The 23,086-nt window shown below is 34.1% G+C and overlaps 1 protein-coding gene across 4 annotated transcripts in view; it reads right to left on the bottom strand.

Annotated features, from left to right (window-relative positions):
* The window catches only part of Epha6 (EPH receptor A6), an 891,558-nt gene that overhangs the window by 319,662 nt on the left and 548,810 nt on the right, over positions 1-23,086 (bottom strand). For all 4 annotated transcript variants that reach the window (XM_010644592.2, XM_033768075.1, XM_010644602.2 and 1 more), the window contains one exon: positions 10,476-10,638. In XM_010644592.2, the coding sequence (XP_010642894.1) occupies positions 10,476-10,638 (163 nt within the window). The remainder of the gene's footprint in view (positions 1-10,475; positions 10,639-23,086) is intronic.

Below are 23,086 nucleotides of genomic sequence, written 5' to 3'. Positions count from 1 at the left end.
AATGGGTCGATTTAAAGTGGCTCTGTTCTAAAAGCTAATTTAAATTTCTTGGCACTGTCTCTTGCCATGTGATATCCTGTGCTGTTTTGGGACTCTGCTGGCAGGAAGGTTTTTCACAAGATGCGGCCCCTTGACCTTGGGCAAGAAACATGGCTAAAATAAATTCTTTCCTTTACAAGGTACCCATACTGTGCTGTTAGCAACAGAAAACAGATGTAGATATAGATCTAGAATGAGAACTGAAAATGTGTACTTCTAATATGCTCCTGAGTAATACTGATGCCTCTGGTGGAGGGCCTGCATTGTGTAAACCATAGTCAAATTGGAATTCTTCCACTTACAAGAAAGCCGCGTGCTTTCTGTGCACTGCGCTCCTGCACTCATGCGGGTCTCTCTGTCCAGGGGAGAGCAGAAGATTCCCAGTTCTCTCCTCCCACCCCATGCACACCCTCATCATTTTCATAGCCAACTGTTCCTTAACTTTAAAGTTGTCTTTAGAGCATCACATCTTTAAAAAGCTTACCTTGGGCCAGGGATTTAGCGCAGTGGCACCGCACCTGCCTTGCAGCACAAGGTTCTGAGTTCAATCCCTGGTTCAAAAACAAAACAAAACAAAACAACAACAGCAAAACCCCCCAAGGGCCAGGGATTTAGCTCAGTGGTTCTGCCAACTGCCTTATAAGCGCAAGGTATCGAGTTCAATCCCCTGTGCCAAAAAAAAAAAAACCCACAGAAAAACAAAACAAACCACAAACAAACAAACAAAAGCTTGCCTTCACAGTTTTGTTTTTATTTTTCTCTTCGTGCTCTTCCAATGTCAAATTTACCCTGTACTATGACCTTGTTTAATTTTCTCAATCTCTTACTTGCGTTTGTGAAAGATATAAACAAGTGTATCCTTCATGTCTTTGAATCCCGGTGCCTGCTTCCATATCTGGCCCATCTATTAATATATTTTGTTTGAGAGAAAGGGTGAATTAATAAATCGAATAATTAAATGTCATCCTGCTTGTTTTACCTTCTATCACTTCTTCTCATGTGTTCTTCCTTTCACTATATTACATTTAGGAACAAAATATATCACATTTCCAAATAAATTGTTTCACTTCTCCAAGTAACAATTTATGTAACAATATTTAAAATATTGCTAATTTTGTTTCTCTATCTCAATATGGAAATAGATAGTTTGTATCCATAAGAATATATGTTAGCAGCACCCTAACTTCAGTAATAGGGCAATATTTATTTTTTATAAAATGCTGAAATTTTATTAAAAATAATTTAGTGTACTTTCTGGTTATGTTTTAAGCAAATATATGATAACTAATTTAAAAAACGAAAACCCAAGATTATTTTAAAGTGGATACTAATTTTCCAAAAGCATAAGAAAATATGAAGCCCAGGTTGTTGTGAATCATCTGCTTTGCATTTGGCAGTGAGGTTGCTATATTCTGCTCCTCTGCCTGTCTTTACAGTACAGTACTGCACTCATACATGTCACGCTTGGGTTTGGGCACACACAGCTAAATCTTTTAAAGCTCTTTTGCGATTTTGCCAAGAATTCTTGTAAGTCAATTTAAATTAACCGAACTACTGTTTCCCTTGAAAAAATGAAGTATAACACAAACATTTAGGCTGCTTCTTAATTCTTCACACAGGCCTTTGTAGAATTTTCTAGGTTTATTTTAGAAACAACTGTTCATTCAGTGTTGTGACTTCATGGGGATGTAAAGCAAAAACATGTTTTCATTGGGTTATACAATACAAGGTTAATACAAGGTTACAAGTTACTTTAAGTAATGAAAAATGATATTACTGCACAGCAGTACTGTGAAAATTTAAAATGTGAATTTTTTCTTTGTTTTGATATATTTATATAATATGTCATATTATATAAATATAATTATATTTTGTATAAGATAGTTTTAACTTGCCTTGAACATTTTGACAACTCATTTCATTCAACTCAGTTTTTTTCCTGCTCTGAGAAATGATGGATCAATGTGCAGGTATAATTCAGCTGGGAAATAAAACTCTACAAGAAACAAATGCTGTGTGCTAAGCATCCTTCCAGTGTGTGACTCTCCAAAGTACAACTTTGTCCCATATCATGTGGTTCTGCCTTTCTTGCAGAGTCGTGTCTGTGTATCATGAGTGTGTCACTCTGCAGATACTGCAGGTCCCCTCATGCAGAGGGACAACAGCACTCTGTTCCCTTCTTGAGCTTAGTACATGATTATGCCACAGATAAAGGTAATGAGCCAAATACAGTTTAGCATCAAACCAGTATATCTGGATAGGCCTCTAGATGGCTATATTGAGAAACTAGCTGTTCTTTGTCCTTGGTGCTCTTCTAACAATTAAACATGATATTAAAAAATACAAGGTGATAGCCTGGTGTAGTGGCCTAAGCCTATAACCCTAGCACTCTTGGAGACTGAGGCAGGATGACAAGTTGGAGCCCAGCATGGTTCAGCTTGGTGACTTAGTGAGAATCTGTCTCAAAGCAGAAAGAAAAAGACAGGAACAGGGCTCAGTGTGAAGGCTTGAGTTCATTCCCCTTATCACAAAACCACATGAACTAAAACTAAACAACAACAAAAACAGAAGTCAGTAAAGCTAATTTCTGTTTTCTCAAGTAGAGCCATAACTCTTCAAATAATGCATACAGAATATATTTTTTTCACTAATTTGGAGGAGTCTGAAATGTCTTAGGAACATTTTTGGTTCCTAGAGGAATGCAGTGTGGTAAAGTCAAGTAGTTTGACAGAACATTTGGTCATTTTGTATGATGGCTAAGAGAAAAAAAAAACAAAACAAAAAACATGTGAAACCAAGTCAAGTTAAAATCTGCAATTTGGAATGACCTAAGTTTGAAACTCTGCTAGTAATTCTGTAATGTGGCTGAGTGATGAGTTCCCTGCAGACAGAGATCACACACACATATGTATTTGGTGCACTGCAGATTATTAGCATATGCATGAAATATATGAAAGGATGAGGCACTTAAAATATATATGCAGAAAAATGAATTATAACATACCATAGAATGACTATAGCTGATAATGACTATATTGTTTATTTGAAATTTGCCAAGCAAGAAATACAACAGATACAACGCACAGAAAAAAATGAAAAAGAAGGAAATGGCTGTAATTTTGAAAAAAATCTAGTCAAGGAATGAAAATCATATTTTTCTGTATGTTGCTCTATATTATTATCTAAAAATAAAACCATCTTATGTATTAAAAAATATATCCATTTCCATTTGCTACTTCCCTTTTAGATATGAATCAAATTGTAACACTGCACTTAGAAATGCACATTTTATAACTTCTAAGTACCTGTTAATAGTTAATGATTTTCTTTCCAGTCCATTTAGCAAAGTTATGATCTTTAATATTGTTCATATTAAGGCCTTCAATCTGTCTCACGGTACATAAGTCTGGTTCTCATCCCTTAAAAACCTCATTTGATCTAGGCAAAATTGAAACAATATCTTTTTTTTTTTAACCAATACAGTTTCCCTTGAAGAGGAACTTCCATTTTCTATGCAAATAGTATCTCTTCATCAAGTTCCTATATAAATAAGTCATATTAAATACATCATTTGCCCAGGAAAAATTGACAATATCTTTTTTTTTTTAACCAATACAGTTTCCCTTGAAGAGGAACTTCCATTTTCTATGCAAATAGTATCTCTTCATCAAGTTCCTATATAAATAAGTCATATTAAATACATCATTTGCCCCTTAAGAACATTGTACTTCACATATCATGTATGCACTAATACAGACATCTGCATTGAGACATTGCATAGCTCTCTGCACTTAAGGCATTATTTAGAAATGATTATAGTTTTCTGAAAATTTGTGTTTATGTTGAAGGACAAACTATTTTAAAGAGGAATGCTATTAATTAAGAGAAGGAAAAGAATTGGAGGTAAAATAAAAATAGTCCTGTAGAAAATTAGAAGGAAAGACCAAGGTAAATAATGACAATGAAAATAGTGAATGAACAGAAAAGAATCCCAGACCTGCCTGTGATCATTTGTGTAAAAAGTGCCTTCTTTCCATAAAATCTCCATTCCAACACTGACTGCTCATGGGAAAGTATTGTTAATGGCAAAAGTTGTGTGTTGGTGGTCAGAAAAAGAATAGTGCGAGTGACATAATTAGATTCAACAAATACTATGTTCTTATAGAATCTCAGCATTAGAACTTACACTAAACTTCTAATCTAATCTCCTAAATAAGGCAGGGATTTCCTTTATAATTTCCTGAAAGAGTTCCTGGGTAGAGGCAGGCTACTTTGTATTCACACAACCTGACTGCAAGGAGATGACTCTTTCCCACCGATGTTTGCATTTACATAGTTATGGCTACCAACATAGAAAGTGTGCTACTGATTGGAGAATATTTCAAATTAAAATCTTACATACTAGAATTTGTCCTCCTCTGGGCAGACTCATTCATATGAAATCTGCCTCCTGCTCAATTAATTAACTTCTTTATTGCTCCACCAGGGTCAGCTGATCCTCTTTCTGCTTTATGCTTCACCATTAATAATCATTCCAAACTTTCTGGCTTCTGTTCATAACGATGTAGCTAATTTCATCCTAGGACACTGAAGTAGTATATACTGCATTTCAACAACTATAGTGGACCTAGTCCAGTGTGTGTGTGTGTGTGTGTGTGTGTGTGTGTGTGTGTGTAAGGAGGGAAATGTGAATAATTTTGCTTTTCCTAAAATATCAAATTTTAAAATTAATAATTTTATAGCTAAAATTCCATATATTGTTTGTATGTGATTCAAGTCAATTTTACTCCAAATAAAGCAAGCAACATTGATGTGTGGCAAATAAATTAGTTTATGCTTCCCTTGCACTAGTAGAGCAAATACTTCATATTTTAGCTTGTAAAGATGTATATTCTGTATTTTATTAAATGCATAATGTATGAAATGCATAAAAGACATATTACCAAATATAAAGGTTTATAATCTATGTTTCTGTTTGTTTGTTTGTTTATTTGTTTGTTTTTGTTTTTGGTGAGGGATTGAACGTAGGACTTTGTTCTTGCAAGGCAGGCATGGTACCACTGAGCTAAATACCCAGTCCTCTAATCTCTAGTTCTTGATTTTAAAGAATGTATTAGTAAAAAAGTAAGCCCTTGCACTATGGAAAGTTCTAGGGGAAAAGTGATCATTTCTTTTTTTTTGTTTTTCTTTTGGAGACAGGGTCTCACTATGTAGTTCAGACTGCACTGGAACTCAGTATGTAGCCCAGGCTGAACTCAAATTTACAGTGATCCTCCTGTCTCAGCCTCCTGTGTGCTGGGATTACAGGCATGCACCACCATGCCTGGCTCAAATGATCATTTCTTGATTGACTGATAAATGACACTTCAGAAAGAGTAGTTTGTGAGTTTGATGATTTGTAGCATGATAATTTTTGGAATATTCCTATAAAAATTATATAAGAACTTTAAATATGATAAATATATAACACATTTGTTTATGAAGCACCCAAATAATCTTTTTTTCCTAAAGTATATGTAAACTTGAAAGAAAGAGAAAAAGTATAATGTCAATTTTGTTTATATTTGGAGGAAGACAAATATTTGCTACAAAATTCATACTTTTTTCAATTAAAAACTAATGATCTAGGTTATCTAAATGTACAAAACGGAGTATAAAAAATAGTCAAATGGGGCTGTGAAAAATCCATTAGGGAAGAAATAAATAGAGAGAGTATTTCGCTTAATTTGCAGGATCATTTACACCTATAAATTATTATATGAATGACATTGTTTAAATATAAAACCATACTAAAATGACTAAATATTATGGATGTTTTAAAAAATCATTAAATGGTCAAATCTATCTATTTGTATCTACATACAACTCTTTGCACAAATGTATAGTGCATGAAATAACCACTATGATTTAGCAATTTATAGTTTAGTACAATAATGTTGATTATGATGATTTTGTGTGGTTATGTGATGCAAACCTAGCCAATTATCATGAATTGTGATAAATAATACATTTTAAAATGTTGACATGTAGCTTTTGTGCTACAAAACTGTTTTATGTAGCCTAGAGGTAAAAAATGAGATTTACATCTTGTTAAAATTTCAGTTATAATTAATGCTTTCAGGGAAAAGGAGCACCTTCTTATATGATGGCAATGCATTTATTCTCTGGGGTCATTTGGCTGACTATTAGGGCAATAGAAGAAGTAAACTGCTAATTACTAGATATAAAATTTCAATTTTCTTTAAAATTTGTCTTTATGCTAAGGATTTTGCTGTGACAGCTCCCAAATTATTTTAACCAAAAGGATCAAGCTGCTTAAAATTTAGTAGATTACATTTTATTTTGTTTTAAAAATGCATGTACAAAAGTACATTCACATATTAATTAGTTTGTATGTTGAATAAACAAATTTCTGATTTTATTATCCATGCATTGTTTTTATTACTTTAAAAAACTAAGTATAATTCTAACAAATTACTTTAAAATGATAACAATTTTAAGCTGTTAATAGGTTATGGTAATCTATGTACACTTTTAAATTTTTTATCGGTCTTTTGAAAAGTCTAGAAAATAAGCACAAATATAATAGCAAAATTGAGGCAATTAAAATTTTCTGTTGGGATGGGGGTTGTGATACATGCCTGTAATCCCAACACTCAGGAGGCTGAGGCAGGAGGATCATACTGAGTTTGAGGCCTGCCTACTCTACAAAATGAGTTTAAGGCCAGTCTTAACTATATAGGAGACCCTATTGCAAACAAACAAACAAACAAACAAATATTTCCTGCTGTTACATTCCTATGAGCCAAAAGGAGTACACTTGATCAGTGTGTATGTGGGTTTGTGCTTATGGTCTATACTTTGGGCATAAGTTAATTTTAATTTTGAGAAAAATTTTACTAGCTTTCAACTAACACCTAACATCTATTTTTCAATAAGGGTCACATGGAGTATATTCCTACATTTTTAGTTCATACTACTTTTATTAAATCTACTCTAAAAAGGGAGAAGAGGATCAAGTGTAGTACCTAATACTGTACCTAGCACACAGGCAGTACACAATAGGCACTCAATAAATTTTGTAAGAAGATATATTTAACTATGGACTCAGTCTAGTGAGAGATTAGAGAACACAAAATGTTAGCATTAAAGCATTGAAGGAAAGTATTTTGTGACTATAGATGACTGAATAATGTCTCTCCCTATAAACATATGTGCTGGGTTTTTCTTTTCTTCTTTTTTTTTTTTTTTTTTTAAACAGAGTTAGGGGAAGGTAAATCCTACAGGTCAGGTAGACTGGTTTGATAATCTAGCATTAATAATAATTTTTCCATTAGCATGGTCTGATGGTGCACATATTCCCAAGCCCTGGTGTGGCAGGGCAAGATGGGTCATCATGATGGTTCTCTGGATGTCACTATGATTTAGAGCATAGGTAGTTAAGGACATTATGGTTTTGAAAAAGAATTATCTTATATTTTATATTACTATCTCATTGATTTTTAGCAAATTAGAAACTAAACAAAATAAAAATTAGGTATACCTAAAGATAACTAAATTTTAAACTATTTCATTTTGTTTACTTAAAAATTTTGAATCAGATTGAGTTGAGAGAAGATTCAGTCTCTCCTTTTCAACCTACATCCCATCTTTTATTACAAATTGAGTTAATTAATTGGAATAACACAAGAGAGAACTTAAAGTTGACATTAGAATATTTCAGGCAAAACAAGAAGCAAAAGCTTTGAAAACCTAAACACAAGCTAGGAGAGCGGGAAGAGAAAAAGACTGATCCCTTAAATAGGGATTCATATCATCATATTCCAAAATTTATAGTAAATCTGCTTGTTCCTACCATGACATTATCCACTGAAATTCTCTTCTAGGTATGTAGCTCCTGCTCGCTAACTGAAATCCTCCAATGTCTCCAATCACTTTGGGATATGGGCCAAGAGAGCACCTGAATCTTGGCCCCTGCGTGACTCTTCACCTTAGTCTGTCACCACTTGACCATTCAGGTCTCCTTCCTGCAGCCAAACCAAATTATCTACTCTTCATATTTTTTATGCTGTCTCAGGCCCCCATGCCTTCGTTTTTCCTTGATTACTCCCAGCTTCTCATTCTCCAGAAGCCTTCCATAAACCATCCGTGTTGAACTGGGGCCCTTCCTCTTTACTCTCTTGTGCATATCGATACGATGGTACATGTCAACAACCTCGTATTTTAAATAATCACCATTTTCTTTCCAGAAGTCTAGATTGTAAACTACATGAAAATGAAAGCTGTATCTTTTGTTATTATTTGTAACATCAGGGGCTCATAAAGACTATGACACATAGTAAATGTCCTATACATGTCTGTTGACAATATTGAATTGAGTCATTAGTCAAGATGGGACTTTTTAGGAAGTCCCAAAGGATGAAACTGCCTCTGAATAACATCTGAGAGAATGCTTGTCCTCTAATTATGACATTTAAATGTGTCAACATTTATGTTTGAAATCAAATTTTTAATATTGCAATCAGAATTTATTTTTTATTAAATTAGATTTCCTTCCATAGAAAGAAATGACCCAAATAACCCACTGAGATGTAGTGAAATGAGTTTATCTAAGGGTGCATTTAATAATGTAGTACTAAAAAATGCCAGGCTTTTAAAAGTTAGGTGAATTTCTTCATCTGTGAACTAGAATAAGAAAATTGAGAGCATGTTAACTTTTTCAGGCTTTTCAATGAGCTTTTTGTAACTGAAAATACATTTTAAAAGACACTATAATCCCTAAACACAGTCTGGAAAAGACAATGATTTGTGTTTTACACCAAACTCTCTTGGACCTTGGTTTACACTTTCACTTGATGTATGGTTAGGGAAAAAGTCAAAATATTGTAAGGATACCTTTTTGGATAGTTTTATAAAGAAAATATTGTGAATCTTTTTTATGATCATTACATTCTACTCAGTAATTTAAATTCTAGCATGAGAAGGCATTAATCCCTATCATGATTCTAAATGACTACACTGATATTAAACTTAATCTAGGTCACAAATATTCATTTCAGTCATTAGTTTACTTTCCCTAAATTGTGTTCCTTCTAATCTTAAATAAATCCACCTTTTTGGTAGATGTAATAAAAGATATTTTGGATTCATTTTCTTCATCAGTGTAAGAACAACAAAAATATTTCTTCCAGCTGGGGATTTAGCTCAGTGGTGCCCCTGCCTGCCTCTCAAGCGCAACAATCTGAGTTCGATTCCAATACCAAAAAAAAAAAAAAAGAAAAAGAAAAAGAAAAATTTTTTTTTCTATTATAAGATTTGAAATCTAAGCAGTATCCCTGCCAGAAAAGAAAAAGAAATTGGAGAAACTGTAGCCTATTTGATGGCTGTATGCTTGGCACTTTGTAATAAAGAACTGAGATGGGTGGTGGAATCGCTCAGAGACAAGGTCTTAGAAGAAGATATTCCTCACTTTCAAACTTTAGCTTAGCTTCTTACCAGCTCTATGAATTTGAACAAATTGCTTAACTTTTCAGCCTCCTTATGAGTAAAATTAGGAAAACAATATGTGGCTTGAATGTTGAAAAGTTTGAATGAGATGTTTCATGTAAAATAGTTCGTATTATTTCAGGCATTTATTAAGGACCCGATAAATGGTAGCTATTGTTACCCATAAGAAAGTACAATAAATTTCCATGCCTGAATTGTTATAGCAATGTTACATTTTAGTGATGAAATTTTAATTTTGTAGAGTTACATAGAAAGATTAACCTACTTTACCCTTATAAAACATAGCAGAAAAAATGGATTTTTCAAAACCAAAAAGAATTTAAAGGTAGAGCTGGACTTGGAATGAGTAAAAGATTTTAAATCCTGTATTACTTCATATTGGAACACCTCACTCGACTTATCTCCTGTTTTGGTTTTAAGTATGTATGAGGTTGTGAAATTAATGTGTTTCTAGTTAAGCCTGTGCATCTATATTTAAACTTATAATGTGCATCTCAGTGGAGTGTGTCTCTTTTTCACTGTTTCTATTGATCTAAGGTAACAAGCACAAACTATACAATTTTGAATTAATTGCTAAAATCATTCATTCATGGCTTTATTCTCTTCCAAGTTTCATTAGAGTTATAGTAGGATTCCAGGAGTGGTGACTAAAAACTATGTCAACACCATCCTGAAAGAGTTTGAGTGATGAATTCTGCATAAAGGGACATATTTAGGCCACATTACGATGATGGTAGAGCGAGGCATTTATTTCAGGAAAGCATTTAATGATAGAACCAAAACATTAACTGAAATGATGGTGTCTTTACATGAACTGAACCCCATTTGGAGAGGCTATTAAAATTTTGGGAAACCTGGCTTTAAAACATCGGGTCAAATTGGAATTGTCCTAAATTATATTTTACTTTATATCCTTGTGCAAAACTTACTTTCATCTCCTGTTTCAAATTCAAACTTCTGACTGTAGCCACTGTATCCTGTTGCAGTCCTCACTCGGATATGAAATATGTATTTGGTGGCTGGCTTGAGACCCGTGATGATGACACTGGGGGCCTTGGACCTTGTGGAGGAATAGGTGAGCTGATCATGCTCCTGGGGGACAGAAAAGAGGAGAAAGGAAATGAAGCAGTGTGACCCTATCTTTGCCTAGAGACATTCCAAGGTTAAGCTGAGGAATTACGCTCTGAATATCAAAAGTATTGATTAAAAAGAAATATAAGCACGTCTTTCCATAGTGTAGCACTTAGTTGCTTATCACTGTAATGTATGTGATATGATCCTGGTTTGGAAATTTGTGAGGGAAGATGATTATTCTTAAAGTGATCTACCCTTCTACTGTTGGTGATTTATATGGTATGATCAAACACTTGGTGAACACTTATAAATTATTATAGTAAAAGACACATTGCCATCAATGCCTTTCAAGATACTCCCCCTTACTTGGACACACTTATCCCATCCTTCTTGTCACTTTGTGAAACAGTTCTGGAAGTCTTCTTTTGTGTCTTTAGTTGCTTTATTATGGGTGCCTGGATGTCCTGCATCAATTTAAAAAATTCGTGTTTCATGGTCATTTTGATTTGGGGGAAGAGTCAGAAGTCCCGAGGTGCCAGATCTGATGAATAAGGTAGATGAAGATGCATCTTTTTTTTTTCAGCTTTAATTGAGTTTATTGGTACATTTTAGGGATACAGTACAGTTACATTCATTGTTGGGATCTTGTACCTCTACATGACAAGTCTTGATTCTCATTTTTTCCCCTTACCTCTGCCCTCCCTTCACCCCCTCCTCACCTCCCCATCTACAAACACTTTATTTTCATCTTTTCATTCTCTCACATTTTTTTCTTTTCCCTTTTCACTGTTCCCCTACCCATCCCACCTTCCCTACACCTTTAGCTCCTTTCTTCCCATTTCTAAATGTCAGTAATCTTATTAGAATCTTATGCATTGTTATAGATTATTCACACCAGGGAAACTATTCGGTATTTACACATGTGTGACTTACTTATTTCGCTTACGAGTATATCTTCAATATGTATCCATTTTCCTATGAATGAATCTATGTTCTCATTCTTTATGGCTGAGTAATATTCCATTTTATAGAAAAACCACATCTTCTTTATCCAGTTTCCAACGGATGGGAAAATAGGCTGTTTTCAAGATTTAGCTATTACAGACTGTGCTGCTATAAACATGGGTGCACATACTTCTCTGTGATATGATTCTTTTAGTTCTCTTGGAAAGATACCCAGCAGAGGGATGGCTGGGTCAAATGGAACCTCCAGTCCAAGCTCTCTGAGGTATTGAAGATACATCTTAATGTTCTGTGCTTCTTCCTTTCCACTGGACAGCACTTAAACATTCAGTGTGTTTTTTATTACACCTTCTAATGACAGTCATGAAAGAAAACTTCCAGAACTGCTTCAGAAAGTGGCAAAAACTATAGGACAACTGTGTTCAAAGTGAGGGGGAACGTTTGAAGGGGATTAATGGCAATGTGTCTCTTACTGAAATACATTTTTAAGAATTTGAACATTTTGTATATTCTAATCACACCTCATAGATTTCTCACCCAACTCTAAAGAATAGTGGTGGCATGAGAGCACGTTTACACAGAATGATAGCTACACCTTGAGCAAAATGGGCACATGAGATCAGACCACACCAGCACAGTGCGAGGGGACGTTGGGGGAATTCAAGTACCCGCCACTCACTTCTACCCGCAGGTGGTGCCAGAATGACGGCACTATTTGTGGGTAGACCTGTGGGTGAAAGAAAAAGAATAAATTGACTGCTTTTTAAAGTTTGAAATATTTCATCCTGAAATGAAATACTTTGATCTTTACATCAGTGGTTCCCCCCGTAGCTATAACAGAAGCCGAGTCAATTTTAAGAAATGAAATTAAAATTTTTTTCATTGATAAAGAACTGATTTTTTAAAAGTTATATAGTATGAATTATATAGTGATTGTGAGATAGATTTTAAGATAATCTGCTCACAAAAATGCACTGAGACTCAGGGAGGCGTGAAAGATATGCCACATCTAAGAATCATATGCAGGCCTGAGCTTTGGTTCCTAGACTTCTACGTAATGCAAGTAGATCTGCAGAGGCATTCTGAAAGACTAGTGGGGGACTTTCATGTAGGCTTGGCCCTTACCTCAGAACAGAATGATTCATTTTTCCTACACGTGTAAAGAACAGACCACAAAATGCTGGTGGTGGGAATAAATTAAATGTAATGATGCTTTTATATTATCAGATTATCACACAATTCCTTTATAATGGATATCTGAAAGAAATTAGGTAGCTTGAGTCTCTAATATAAAAATCTGCAATCTAAAATGCTACCAATAAAAGACTTTTTGAGTTCCAACACAATGCCACAAATGGAAAATTTCATAATGGCCTCACATGAAATGTCACAGTCAGAACTCTGGTGAACAAAAAATACTGTATGAAATTACCTTCAGCCTATATGTATGTGTGCAGTGCACATGAAACTTTAATGAATTTGTGTTTAGACTTGGGTCCTATTCCCAAGACATCTCATGCATATGAAAACATTTCTAATTCCCAAAGCTGGAAAAATTTTCTGGTCTCAAGAATTTTGGGCAAGGGATAGTCAATCTGTATTTGTACGAAAAGCTCTTCTAGAGTCACAGGTCAAGTAAGCTCAACAGGTCCTTAAATTAATTTCTATTTTTAAATCTAATGGCACAAATTTTCAGGGATAGACGTGACTCTCAAATTCACTAATTAAATCACTCATTTCATACTTAAATTATATATAATATTTGCATCAAAATTTCACTTGTGGCTGGGCATGGTGGCACATGCTTGCAATCCCAGCACTCAGGAGGCCGAGGCAGGAGGATTGCTGTGAGTCCGAGACTAGCTGGGCTATACAGTGAATTCCAGGTCAGTCTCAACTACATAGTGAGATCTTGTCTCAAAAAAAAGGATTTCACTTGTGGTCAGGAAAAATGAGAGAGGGAAAGTAGGGAAGGAATTAAAAATTAGATAATATATTCTATTAGGTAAAATAAATGTAGATATCATATATTACAAATAAATGCCAATAAAAAACAAAAATAGTTCATTTATGGTTTGCCTTGTCACCACTGTTGATGAGGTGACTTTTCAGACTAACAGTTATAAAACTCTATATCTACAGAAAATGTGTCAAGTTGCATGTATTTGCTGGTGATGCTTTAAGATTTAGAACTATGAAAATCATTTCCCTTAAGCTACTTTTGAGAAAATAGTTCTTATCTTAAAGATCATTTTTAAAGTATATGGCCTTGTTTGTCAGAGTTTTATCTGCTATGTAGTGATTCTGCATCTAACTGAGGAATTGCATTTGCCATCTATGCCCCATATAATATTAAATATGAAGTAGAAAAAAGTTAATGATAGCAATTATTCTAAGTTAAATAGACAAAAAAGAAAAATTGCAATGTGTGTGTGTGTGTGTGTGTGTGTGTATATATATATATATATATATAATTAGTTTTGAAATTATAAAGCAAATAAATATTTATCTACCTAGTGTAAAATTCAACAAAATAAAACAAAGTCTATAAATCATTGATGGCTATAATCATCTGCTAAGGGTTGAAAGTAGGAACTTGCTAGTAACAAAGCCTTTATAATGAAGGAGGTTATATAGTCATGGGGGAACTGTTTATAGACTATTAGAATAAATTATATTGTTTTTAGTAGAAATTGGCAAAACATTTGGAATTTGCAGTCTCATTTGTAAGAGAATATTATTTCATCTTTCACGGAATTTTCTAGGCATAGAAGTTATGGTGTATTTTGAAAGCTGTTTATCAATATGAAATGACGATTGAGAAAGAAACTGCTAAACAATGAAACAAGAATTGAATCATATTCCCGAAGAATAAAGTACAGATTCAAATGTTTACCTTTAGAATGGCCCCCTAAAAGTTATTTTTGTTGTTTCACCAAAACATAGCTAAATAGTAATTTACTACTCAGTAAAATTATAGGAAGTAAAGAATACTTTTAATAGGCAGTTTTTTTCTTTTCTGCTGCTGTATAGACAAGTGCCTTCACAGCAACCTTGCTGGAATAAAAATCCTCAAGCACACAGAGCGCTTCAATGGTTCCTCAGCCTGACGCACTCAACAACATGAGGGCTCCTGCATGTCTCACATCTGGCCACTTGCTAGCCTGTCATGGAAGAGGGCTCAGAAAGAAGCAGTCTTGAGTTCCTCTCACAGTACAATAACAGAAGCTGGTTCGCCTAGTATTTTTTAAGTTCTTAGAAAATCAATTCAGCTTTCATCCCTGATGAGTATAGGACAATATTATCCCAGAACTTTGGCTAATTGTCTTTCTGCTGATATATCAACTCCAATTCAAAGTACCTATCACTAGGTAGAGACCATACTTTGTAGAGCTCTCTAGATATTTTTATTCACTCTGATAGACTGAATTCTGAACTTGTTTGAACAGAGTAGATGCACATTTTTTTAGTATGTACAGATAGTTTGTATTATGATGGAAAATTTATTTGTATGATATGCATACTACTCAGATTTCCCCATCGCTGGGATAAATATGTGACATTTGAAACTTAAAGGATGAGAGGTTTATTGGCTCATGGTTTCCAGTAGGATCAATCTAAAGTTGGCTGGCTTCAAACAGAAATGGCATGGTGGAAGGGCCTGACAGATGAACCGCTTCTCACCCACAGGCCTCCAGGAAGCAAGAAAGAAGGGAGAGAAAAGGACACACCCTTCCAGACCAAACCCCAAACCTGACTCACCTCCAACCAGGCCCTACCTACTATCAACATATTCAGTCACTGAACTTCTCAATGGACGAATCCACTGATTGGTATAGGCCCCCATGACCCAGTAACTTTTCAAACACATGAGAATTCTGAGGAACACTTTAGGTCTAAATAATAATCTTCCAACCCTGACCCCCTAAAATAGTCACATTCATCTTACTATGCAAAATATACTTAGTCCATTTTAAGTCATCAAATCTTAATAGTTCCAGCATTTCCAAAAAGTCTGTGTCCAAAATCTCCTCTGAGACTCAAGCCAAATTTTAGCTATGAGCTTCTGTAAACATTAAAAAGAAAACTCAATACTTCCAAAGTACAATGACACAGGGTAAACATTACTATTCCAAAGTGGAGGAATGTGGAACAGAAAGAAATGGGAGCAAAGTGAGACCAAAACCCACCAGGACAAACATTAAATCCTGCAGCCGCATGTCCACCATCTTGGGCATGTTGTGATGAGACGTGAATTCCAAAGGGGCTGACCAAACTCCGTAACATAGTCCATAGTTACCCCAATGGCTTTTCTCTTGAGCTGGCTCTGCTTACTGCATGAAGCTTCCCTCAGGAGGCTTTTCACGTTCTTAGCATTTGCAAATTTCTGGGGTATCCACTCCACCTTCAGCTTCACTCTTTTCAGCTTAACACTACCCTCTTAGGGTCACAGTGCTAGCCTCTCTGGCCTTCTTGTGAAATCTAAGTGAGAGCTTACGTGACTCTACATCTCTTACATTCTACATACTTAAAAACCCAGCACTGTGTAGATGAGAACAAAGTCTGCCACGAGCTGGTTTAACAGCCAAGCCCTCTTGAGCCATGGCTGAGTCTCTAGATGGCTAAACCTGGGGAAACACTTTCATAGATGGCCCTAATAAGTTGGCCTCTTTAGGAGCAATCTTCTAAAAGCATTTGTCATTATTCTCTTAGTTCTGTGAAGGGTGGAGTCTGGTAAATCAGCTTAAAAGCAGCCAGCAATACCCATGCCACAGCCTGAATTTTGGTTTCTTTGAAATTTCCTGCTGTCTTTAATCTCAGGTTTCCATAAAGTCTCAGGATATGGGAAAAATGTAGATACATTTTCTGCCAGAGCATAACATCTATGCTTTTAGTTCTTATTCCCAACTGCAGCCTCCTGTTCTTGATCTTCACTGTCCCCATTTTCCTCCTCAGAAGCAGTTTTCTCCTCTTCTGAGCTATGACCAGTGTTGCACATCAAGCATTGCTCACAGCATTCTAGCTGCCATTTCTAAATGTTTCCTCTTTATAAACCAATTCAAAAGTCTTCTGAGCTGCATGATCAGGTACAGAAATATCAATTTCGTATATTAGCAATTTTGTATTACTTTGTTGTTTCTTGGGCAAGTACCTGACTTCAAACCACTCCATTTTAAAGGAATTGAGGCTTATCTGGATCATGGTATCACATGGGTTTAGTCTCACATTCAATGGCTCCAAGCAGAAAAGGCATAGAAGAAGAGCCTGGCAGAGGAACAGCTCAGCCCCTGGCAGTCAGGAAGTGAGAAAGAAACAAGGAGCCAGAGACAAGAACATATCCTTCGAGATGAAGCTCCCAATGACTTAGCTGCAACGAGGCCCCACCTCCTAACAATACATTCAGCACAAACTTATCAACAGATGAATGCTCTATAGCGAGCAGTGCTCTCTGATCCAATTACCTTCCAAATACAGGAGCTTTTGGGGGATATTTCAAATCTAAACCATAACTAAATGTACGTTGCGGACAATACTAGGTAATATATTCCATTGTTCATAAAGATCTTATGGTTTTGGTCTTTGCTGATTTTGTAGTAAAATTTTCCTTTTCATTCTTAATATTATTTTTGAAATTTTATTTTTAATAATCAAGATTTCCAGGGGTTTAAAACAACTTTTGTCTTCATTTACCTCTGTATTGTTTATCATCAATTACATTTAATTTCTACTTTTACTGTAAGTTACTCTACTTTTGTCTCTATTCTTTGTATTAATATTTTTACCTTTTAATTCCTTATGCTTTGCACTTGTTAACTATTACATATATTGATTCAGATATATAATTTAACTACCAGTTTCAAACTAAGTTCTGTAATAGTTATACTTTTTATGTTTTCATAGGCTGTATTTGCTAATCAATTCTAAGTATTCACTTACTTCCAATGTATTATTTTAAAAACTTCTTTGTGGGAGACCCAGGATGATTACTTGCAACTTCTGTGGATCAAAACAAGTTTTTGGACAGCAAATTGATGACTGAAGGTGTATCTTTTATAGGTGGCAAGAAACACTGATCTGTGAATGCACAGAGGAGGCTCATTGGCCTGGGACATTGGCAGTCATAAAGCAATGCTTTTGGATTGTAAGTAAAGCAGTCAGCACTATCTGTCCTTGGAAAGTGAGTCCTCAGATAAGCATGGAAAATAGTATTAATTATGAGACAAATGTTTAATAATAATGAAATGTAGTGTAATATTCCACAAAAATGTATATTTCAGGAAAAGGAAAACTTGTATAAATATTTCAATAATAAATTTATTGAGATATCACGAAATGAATACAAGTTACCTTTGGCTTCTACAATTATAAGAGGTACTCAAAGTGGCTTTAGCTTCAAGACATTTATTAGTATGACAAACTGCTGAAGTGTGTCTATATTTTTAGGATCTCTGTCTCTTTTTCTCACTCTCTTTATATGTTTGTATTTGAAATAAAACAGCTTCTGTTTTACACTCACACATCCACATTTAAAAAATAGTTCAAAGCCAGGCATGGTGGCACACACCTGTAATCCCAGCACTTGGGAGGCTGAGGCAGGAGAAGAGCTGAGGTCTCGCTGTGAGTTCGAGACCAGCCTGGGCTATATAGTGAATTCCAGGTCAGTCTCAACTACATAGTGAGACCCTGTCTCAACCCCCCCCCAAAAAAAGAACCCCAAAAAACAAAAAAAGAAACAAAACCAAAACAAAAAATAAAATAAAAAATAGCTCAGAACCAACTAGCATGAATATAGTGCATTGTTAAATAGTATGTACATGTATTATCTCTAACAAAAGTGACTTCCATGGTTTAGACCTAACCATCTCCCCAAAGTTTCATACGTTCAGATGGGGCTTCTGGAAGGTGATTAGATCATGAGGACACTGTGCCCACCAGTGGATTAATCAACTAATGAATTCATAACTAAATATCCTGTCAGGAATTAGGATCTGGTAGGAAGATTCAGGTCGCTGGAGGTATGAGGTAGAAGAATATTTTCTTGTCTTCTTACTCTGCCCCTTGAATATAATAATCTCTACATACTTTGGTTCTGATGAGGATACAGCACTAAAATGTATAGCTCTGTGTCCTCTTGTAGTTATTTTAATGCATGTTAGTATGTATAGTTCCAGTCAGATGGAAGTTTCCTCAACAATGTGGTTTACGTTTCCCTCAAAAATAAAATAAAGCAAAAGGACAAAGCAGAGGAGTGCTGAATGATGCATAGTTAGTAAATGTCTATTGATCAATATTTACAAAGAAAACCTAAACCAGCTAACACAGTGTGTTTCTGGTGATCTGGGCACATATCATTGGAAACTGGACTACTGAAATTGCTATTCCAATATAGGCACATAGGATAACTTTCAGCTCCCACTGATTCTTCTGTGACTAGGCCTATATATACTGCCACAGCAAAGAGAAAGGCATAAGAGCCCATTGGTCCAGAGATAAGTATGATTTTAAAGTCCTTCTCTTTGCTGACTGAATCCATGATAAAGTGGAGAAACTTTAGTGAAATTGAATAACCTCAGCTTTCTTCATTCCTGCCTTCCTGAGGCTGAGGGATTTTACTCTACTTTGAATTCTGCTTTTTGATATTCACAAATAATAGGTTTAGTCACAGGCAAACAAGGCAGTTGTTTTCTTTTCTCACATTCATTAAACCCCAAAAGAAGGAATTTATAAGTTGAGAGGGAAAAGGGTTAAATTCACTGAGAAAGTGGTTTAATACAGCGTAACTGATAGGGTATTCTGAAATGCTGCCCTTAGATAAAAATTTGCCGCTGCTATTACAAAATTTAAAAATATGCATCAGTAAGAAAACTGTAGAAGTAGCTATTCTAAATACACAAGTACTTGCTGGCTGCATTTGCGGAGAAGTATCATTTAGCATACTATGTCTATAATTTACATCGATCAACTCTTGATTATCCCCCATAATCTCACAAATCACTCTATTACCCACCAATCACTCTGAAAATGCTTTCATGACTTTTTTGATATGTATTTAATTCAGTGAAATTTTTGTTTCACCAAAAATTAAAATTAAATGCATTTCCCTTAAGATTAAATGTTTAACAATAGTAGGAGATGGCCCAGAAGTACATCCAATGATAGAAGAATACTGACAAGAAATTAAACATAAGTAACTAATTTTCAAAAAGCAAATGTCCTATAAATAATTAATTGACTTTGTAAACCAGTAATTATGTTTACTGACAGGAAATGGTAAGATTATTACAATGTGACCTTTAAAATATATTGATGCTACATGAGTACCAATAGACGAGATCAGTATTCCTAGTTGGAGTCAATTTCAACTATGAAAACTGAGATAGTTAGACCTGTCTCTAATGGTCAGGTCTGTTGTAAGGATGAAGTAAAATAATATGTAAATTCTTACACAGGCTGCAGGAAACACGTAACGTAACATTAGTTCATTATTTTAGGAGCAATTATCAATAGATAGTGCATTTAATCCAGGAAGACAATAAGCTTATGCTTTAAAGTAACTATACAGATTCTGTGAGAGGATCTTTAAACATTTGGTAGGTATTTTGCTTCTCTGTTAACCTTTATCTTTCCATTGCTAAGACAATATGCCTGTGCCTACTATATTATAGGCTCTCATGACATATTATTCAAGTGACTGCATGAAGAAATTAATGAATTATTACGCCATATGTTTAGTTTAAAAATTTTAAAATATTATTACAGCAATTTAAAGTTTGCTTTCATAAATTAATAATAATTAAGAGATGATAAAATGATGTTTTTACTGCTTATGCTTCCATAATCAAAATGCAGTAATATTGTGTCATATGCTTGATTTGTTTTCTTACAAATAGTGTGGGAAACATCCAAAATTTTACTTGCCAAAAAATATTTTACAAAACTTTGTGCTTCAGAAAATCCCTAAGATTTGTGCTGAAATATTTTTAGTTCATATTCTTAATATTTATTCTGTTTTAACTTTCCCATCTGGTTTCCTCTAACATACCTTCATATAGATGGGATATTGATTTTTCTTCTGTGCATTATCACACCATACATATTTATAAAGTTGTTCAAGTGAAAATGAAACATGTAAAGGTGGATATTTGTCACTAAAGAAATTTACTTCATTCCAAAATTCCTTAATATTTCTTAAGAGTATATTACAGACAAACAACAATTTAAATTACCTCATTTTCCCTTAAAGTTTTGGATAGTTTATGAGAATTTTTAAATTATGTGTAAATTGAGTGATAATCTTACATCCATAGAAAAAGTAGGAAATAAAAACAACAGAGAACACATATTCAGCGGTTCGGTGGCCTGCCTCGCGAGTGCAAGGATCTGAGTTCGATCCCAGGTACCACAAAAAAAGGGGGGGGGATTATATTGAATATAATAATATTTGAGAAGTACAGTAAAATTAAATAATATCTTTTAGAAAAGTTTAGAAATTCCTATCAATAATGGCAATGTAGATCAGGTTGTAAAATATCTACATAAAAGCTACATAAAGACAATTTTATTATAAAAATTAGCATATGTTAGCAATAAATGTCACAGACAGGAAAAAAAAATTAAGTATCTCTGGAAATATGAATGCATCATTGTTGATTCCTGCAAGTATAAATGTAATTGCAATGTCAAATTGAACATTTTTGAAGTTAAATCACATAACAATGTGGCAGAACCAAGTGGTTCTTTTATTAATTCTAACAAACTGTAGAATGTTAATTTCCAAAAAATGTAGATCTAGAGAAAATAATATTTTAAAACAAATCAAGTTTTTCTTTTTTTTGTCATTATAGGGTATTGGATTATAGGATAGATAAGACAAAACACAGCAAAGAAAAATTATTTGAAAATTAAATAAGTGCTGTAAATATAGGTATACTCACTTCAAAGTATGTCTTGTTGGGTTTTCTGACATATTAAAGTAAATAATAAGGAAAGGAAAGTCAATAGGACTTCATGAGAGTGGGAGAGAATGCCAAGAGATTGAGAAAATATTTTGTAGAAAAGTCTCTAGTAATCAAGAGTATCAATTGTGAATACAAATAAAGTCTTAATTTGTCCAAATCAGCTACAATAAATCTTCATATATGAGCTATATCTTGCGTTGAAAAAGAATCATATATTCATTTAAGGATACAGGCATGAGAATTACTTAGTTTCTTTTAGAATAGGGAAAAAGTACTTTTTGAAGATTTATTTTTCATTTTTATCTTTCCCATCAAGTGTCTTTTGTTGCTATCATAAAAATTTAAAACAAATATTTGCTTTTGACTTTTACCTGATTTGTTTTGATGACAAAACAAATGTATCTGTTGAGATTGAGTTACAAAACTACAAAGTATAAATCAAGTTTCAAGTACCACAGGACCTGCTTTCCCATTATGAATTTTTAAATCATCTTTTTTAAGTGATATGGTGTTGACTTGAAAAGTGTTCTTTGATGTTCTAAATAAGTAAGTATTTTCAGGCAATGATCTTAGCCGTTTATTTTGAATTTTCTCAGAGGAAGGACATTATCTGTGGATCAAATGAATAGCTCAAGGTTGAAATAAAATAAAATAAAATAGAGATTTATTAAAGTATTGTAAATAGTAGCTGAAGACCTCATTACAGAGGGAATAAAATAGTAATGAATAAGTTACAGTAACTGACAGTCTACTACAGACTATAACATCACACAAAATGATTTTCTTGTCCCAATGAGGCTGTTTGAAACCAAAGGAATGTTTAAATATATAAATTCTTGAAGTTACTTTTAAATAGAATAATTCAAAGCAAGACAAGCTCATTTCCTTGAAACATTATATTAGTCTTTATTATTATCCTACATGAAGCATCTTTACTCATATACATCAACCAGTGTTGTCAAATTAAAATGAAAGAAAATTACTATGATGAAATAATGAGGAAAATTCAGGGTAAAAGATAATTCACCATCATAAATAAGTCTCTGTTCTGCAGTGGTCACAAAAGCTGATAATTTTAAGCAATGGAGTTTAGGGGTTGCTAGTAATGGATGTCTTTTCCTCGGAAATTCAGAAATCTCTTTATTTTCACATTTGGGTAATTTGATCTATCCAATTTATTTCTTATAAATATACTGGCAGAACACAATGTACAATATAAATTTAAAGAACTTGAAAAACTTGTAAAAGTTTATCTTTTTAGTCCTTTTTAACTTTTCCTTTGTTCTTTTGATTCACTCATATGAATTAACTTTGCATGATTAACTTTTATAAAATGTTCACCATATAATATCTCCATATATAGAATTAATTAAACATACTTTGACTTTTTATTATGGTATTTATATTCTAAATGAATAAATTTGCAAGTGAAGCCGGGCATGGTGGTGCACACCTATAAGCCCAGCACGCAGGAGGCTGAGGCAGGAGGATCGCCATGAGATAGAGACCATCGTGGGCTACATAGTGAGTTCCAGTTCAGTTTC

Source organism: Fukomys damarensis, unplaced genomic scaffold, assembly GCF_012274545.1.
Source record: "Fukomys damarensis isolate Sample0158 unplaced genomic scaffold, DMR_v1.0_HiC HiC_scaffold_24, whole genome shotgun sequence".
NCBI lineage: Eukaryota > Metazoa > Chordata > Mammalia > Rodentia > Bathyergidae > Fukomys > Fukomys damarensis.
The sequence above is the reverse complement of the archived record's forward strand: the minus strand, read 5'-3'. Positions and strand labels throughout refer to the sequence as shown.